This window comes from Nicotiana tomentosiformis, chromosome 11, assembly GCF_000390325.3.
Source record: "Nicotiana tomentosiformis chromosome 11, ASM39032v3, whole genome shotgun sequence".
Taxonomy (NCBI): domain Eukaryota; kingdom Viridiplantae; phylum Streptophyta; class Magnoliopsida; order Solanales; family Solanaceae; genus Nicotiana; species Nicotiana tomentosiformis.
The window spans coordinates 87,673,685-87,678,907 of record NC_090822.1 but is presented as its reverse complement, the minus strand read 5'-3'; the positions used below and the strand labels follow the sequence as shown (position 1 = coordinate 87,678,907).

General features: G+C 41.8%; 1 protein-coding gene across 1 annotated transcript; it reads right to left on the bottom strand.

Moving 5' to 3' along the window:
• Nucleotides 1-692: 692 nt before the first annotated feature.
• Nucleotides 693-2,873, bottom strand: LOC138901796 (uncharacterized). Its single transcript, XM_070189588.1, has 2 exons — nucleotides 2,666-2,873; nucleotides 693-1,204 (listed from the first exon to the last, which is right to left on the bottom strand). The coding sequence occupies exons 1-2, from the start codon at nucleotides 2,871-2,873 to the stop codon at nucleotides 693-695; spliced, it is 720 nt and encodes a 239-aa protein (XP_070045689.1).
• Between the last annotated feature and the right edge of the window lie 2,350 nt (nucleotides 2,874-5,223).

Here is a 5,223-nt window from a genome sequence, read left to right as displayed (position 1 = left end):
TTTAGCACCAACTGCCCCAGTGTGAATTGCCTTGGTCTAACCTTTTTGTTGATAGCTCTTGCCATTCTGTTCTGGTTGAGTTGACCGTGACATACTGCATTCATTCTCTTTTCATCAATTAGAGCTAGTTGCTCATAGCGGCTCTGTACACATTCTGCATCGCTGAGCTCGGCTTCTTGTTTAATTCTCAAAGAAGGGATTTCTACTTCGACAGGAATAACTGCTTCAGTCCCATAAACCAATAGGTAGGAAGTTGCCCCAGTTGATGTGTGAACCGTGGCACGATACCCGAGAAGAGAAAATGGAAGCTTCTCGTGCCATTTTTTGTAATTGTCTACCATTTTCCTTAGTATCTTCTTGATGTTTTTGTTGGCGGCTTCTACAACTCCATTCATCTGCGGCATGTATGCCGTGGAATTCTTATGCTTGATATTGAAAGTTTCACACATGGCCTTCATTAAATCACTGTTGAGATTGGCAGCGTTGTCGGTGATGATTGACTCTGGTACTCCAAACCGACAAACGATGCGATACCGAACAAAATATGCGACGACCTTCTTAGTTATAATTTTGTAAGATCCAGCTTCAACCCATTTTGTGAAGTAGCCTATGGCCACTAGAATGAATCTATGCCCATTCGAAGCGGCGAGTTTGATTGGACCGATGACATCCATTCCCCACGCAGAGAAAGGCTAGGGCGCGCTTGTTGGATTGAGTTCATTCGGTGGAACTCGTATCATATAAGCATGTATCTGACATTGGTTACACTTCTGTACATGTTTGATACAGTCTGTTTCCATAGTTATCCAGAAATACCCTGCTCTTAGTATTTTCTTGGCTAAGACGAAGCCATTCATGTGCGGTCCACAAATTCCGACATGTATTTCCTCGAGCAATCTGGATGCTTGCTTGGCATCGACGCACTGTAGTAATCTCAAGTCGGGAGTTCTTCTATGCAGAATTCCCCCACTTTGAAAGAAATGGTTGGCTAATCTTCGAAGCATGCACTTCTGAGTATAGGTAGAGTGCTCTGGATATTCTCCTTTTGCCAAATATTCCTTGATGTCGTGGAACAACGGATTTCCATTGCTCTCTTCTTCAATATGAGCATAATAAGCTGGTTGTTTATGAATTCCTATTGAAATAGGATCGATGAAGTTCTTCTCTGGGTGTTTTATCATGGAAGATAGAGTAGCCAATGCATCTGCGAACTCATTTTGAATTCTCGGAACATGTTTGAATTATATCTTTGTGAACCTTTTGATCAGCTCTTGTACACAGTGCAAATATGGCGATATTTTGGTGTTCTTTGTAGCCCATTCTCCTAAAACCTGATGCACTAATAGATCGGAATCTCCAATTACCAACAGTTCCTGAACATTCATCTCAATGGCCAACCTGAGTCCCACGATGCAAGCCTCATATTTTGCCATATTGTTAGTGCATGGAAACCTGAGTTTTGCAGAGACCGGATAGTGTTGGTCGGTTTCTGATACCAAAAAATCTCTGATACCTACTCCTTTGAAGTTTGATGCTCCATCGAAGAACATTCTCCAACCATCATATGCTTCAGTGATATCTTCTCCTACGAACGACACCTCCTCATCGGGAAAATACGTTTTCAATGGTTCGTATTCTCCGTCTACGTGATTTTCTGCCAGATGATCTGCCAATGCTTGTCCTTTGACTGCTTTCTGAGTTACATAGACGATGTGAAACTCGCTCATCAATATTTTCCACTTTGCTAACTTACCCATAGACATGGGCTTCTGGAAGATATATTTCAGTGAATCCATCCTCGATATGAGATATGTAGTGTATGCACATAACTAATGCCTCAACTTCTGAGCTATCCATGTAAAAGCACTGGAGGTTGTTTCTAGCAAAGAGTACCAGGCTTCGTAGGGTGTGAATTTCTTGCTCAGATAGTATATTTCCTGCTCCTTTCATCTAGTTTCATCATGTTGTCCCAAAACGCAACCGAAAGCTCAATCCAATACAAACAAAAAAAGAAGCAGTGCTATTTCTAGCTTTGGTGGGACCAGAACGGGCGATTTGGATAAATACTCCTTAATTTTATCGAAGGCTTTCTAGCATTCTTCAGTCCAACTTGTTGCAACATCTTTCCTTAGCATTTTGAAGATCGGCTCATATAACACTATTGATTGTGCTATGAAGAGACTGATGTAATTTAGATGTCCTAAAAAGCTCATCGCATCTTTCTTATTCTTCGGAGGTGGCAATTCCTGGATAGCTTTGACCTTTGACGGGTCTAACTCAATCCATCGGCGGCTGGCGATGAACCCTAACAATTTTCCAGTAGGGAATCCGAAGGCACACTTTGCAGGATTCAATTTCAGATTGTACCTTCGAAGCCGATCAAAGAATTTCTTCAAATCTACTATATAATATGTACTCCTTTTTGATTTGATGATGACATCATCCACGTACACCTCTATTTACTTGTGTATCAATTCATTGAAGATAGTTGTCATGGCTCTCATGTAGGTGGCTCTAGCATTCTTCAAACCAAACAACATCATTTTATACTAGTACATTCCCCATGGTGTGATAAAGGATATATTTTCGGCATCCTCTTCATCCATCTAGATCTGATGATACCCAGCGAAGCAATCCACAAAGGACTAGAGTTCATGCTTGGTACAGTTGTCAATCAATATGTGTAAGTTTGGCAATGGGAAATCGTCTTTGGGACTTTCCCTGTTTAAGTCTCGGTAATCAACACACACTCTGACTTTCCCATCTTTCTTCGGAACCGGCACAATGTTGTCCAACCAAGTCGGATATTCAACCACTTTGAGAACCTTGGCTTTGATTTGCTTGGTGACCTCCTCTTTTATCTTCAAACCCATAACCGGCTTGAATGTTTTGAGCTTCTACTTTACCGGTGGACATGTAGGATTAATAGGTAATTTGTGAGCTACTTTGGATGTGCTCAAACCCGTCATATTGTCGTAGGACCATGCAAAGGTATCTTCATATTCTTTTAGGAATCTGATGTACTCTTCTTTCTCTAACGGTGATAGATGAATGCTTATGCGTCTTTTCTTGACCAGTACGGAATCCCCTAAGTTAACTGCTTCAGTTTTGTCCAAATTGGACTTTGGCTTATTTTCAAAATGTTCCACTTCTCTGACGATTTCCTTAGGTATCGTATCATCTTCCAGGTCTTCTGAATCACTATCCTTATGTTGTGTTGTCTCATTATATGTCACAATCATAGGTTCATCGGGATATGTAATAATAATGCTATAAATAGAGAAAATGTAGAGAATAATAGTAAATACAAAAAGTAGCAACGCATTAATTGAAATCTTTAAAATATTAACAAATGCGGCTCAATGACTCGAGCAATTATTTCAAAGCAAAATATTGAAAATGTCTCATATGCTTACAAATAATGGATGCTAATCTGCCAAGCTACCTAGGAATACTACGAGCCCAGAATGGTGCAACAGTCCAGTTTTTGAGAACAACTCCTTTCCCGACGATCTGAATGGTAAGGTCTTCCTTCTCCTCCTAAACTATCACATTGGAATCCATATCTTCTTCATCCAGAAACAATTTTCTCATACCAGCTAAGACCTCATCTTCCTAAGATCCCCACATAATGTTAGCTTGATGAAATGTCTGGTGTAGAGATGGTATTGGTTTTTATAGCGGATAGTAAGGACCACACCATGGAGGCGACCAATCCTGGTACTCTTGCCAAGTATATTCATATCCGAGACCAAATGTTGTGCCATGACGCTGTGGTTATACGAGTTTGGTGATCCATTGGAGGTTTGTGCCGAGACCCTTGCCAGTTTCATATCCGGTCCATACTAATATGTTTTCTATCTTGTTACTCCACCATAGACCCTTTTCAATTGTGTTGACTCACTCGATGCAATGGTATGTTTCTCCACCCAGCTTCTTCCTATTCTCGATGATTGGAACGGTCTGATTGGTGTACATGTGGTTGCTTCCATCCCCATAGATAACCACTCCTGGTGGTTCCATTCAAATTTCACGGCCTGATGCAGAGTACAGGCCACTTCCCCAGCGGCATATATCCAGGGTCGTCCCAATAATATATTGTAGGTGGCAGATATATCCAGCACTTGAAACTCAACATCAAACCAAGTTGGGCCCATGTGTAGGCTGAGGTTGATTTCTCCGATTGTGGCACTTTGAGATCCATCAAAAGCCTTCACATTCATGCTTCCTGCTCGTATCTAGTGCAGGCCTTTACACAACCTCTTCAGATTGGTCAGTGGACATATATTGAGACTCGAACCCCCATCTATCAGGACCTTGGCGATGAATTTATCCTCAAATTGCACTGTGATATATAGTGTCTTGTTATGACTTTGTCCTTCTGGTGGCAGCTCATCTTCATGAAAGGTGATTTTGTGGCTTTCTAGTACCTTCCCGACCATGTTGGCCATTTCCCCACTAGTGATGTTGGCGGGTACATAGGCTTCACTCAGCACCTTCATCGGGGCATTCCTGTATGTCTCAGAGTTTTGTAGCAGTGACAAGACAGATATCTGAGCGGGAGTTTTGTTCAAATGGTCAACCACAGAGTATTCTCTCGCTTGTACTTTTCTCCAAAGGTCATCAGGGCTAGTCTCAACAACATATAACTTAGATTCAGCTTCTTTGCTTGTTCCTCTCAAGTGCTCTGGTGTATAAACCCTGCCAGTTCTAGTCACGCCTTGTGTTGCACATGTTTCTTCCATTTTTGCTTTTCCTTTCCTTCTCGCTTCCGCAACATAATCCCATGGTATAACATCAGACTTGTAAGATGCCGTGGGTGCTACCATCATAGTGAATGGTGTGGTTACCTCAACTTCAAACAGTGTTGGTGTGGTTACCTCGACTTCAAGCGGTGCTTGGGTTTGTACCATAGTGGGCATGAGGGTGATTGGAGATATTTTAGGATCATCCCCCTCCCCAATAATTCCAATTGAGCCATACGGATCCCATTCTTCATCGGTCTCTATCACATTTACACCTTCACTTCTGTGATCCGGGAGAGGATTGTTACGAACATTGGGTGCGGCATTTTTTGCCTGTATGACCTTGTTGTCGATCAGTGTCTGGATCTTATCCTTCAGAGTGCGACACTCATCAATGGTATGGCCCTTCATGCTTGAGTGATATGCACATGTCTTATTTGGATTAATCCATTGAGAAGAGTTTTCCATGGCAACATAG

Coding starts and splice junctions, on each gene's coding strand:
- LOC138901796 (XM_070189588.1), bottom strand. CDS start 2,873: ATGGGTTTGAAGATAAAAGAGGAGGTCACCAAGCAAATCAAAGCCAAG. Junction 1,205..2,665: donor ACACATATTGATTGACAACT/GTACCAAGCATG, acceptor ATGAGTTCGCAG/ATGCATTGGCTACTCTATCT.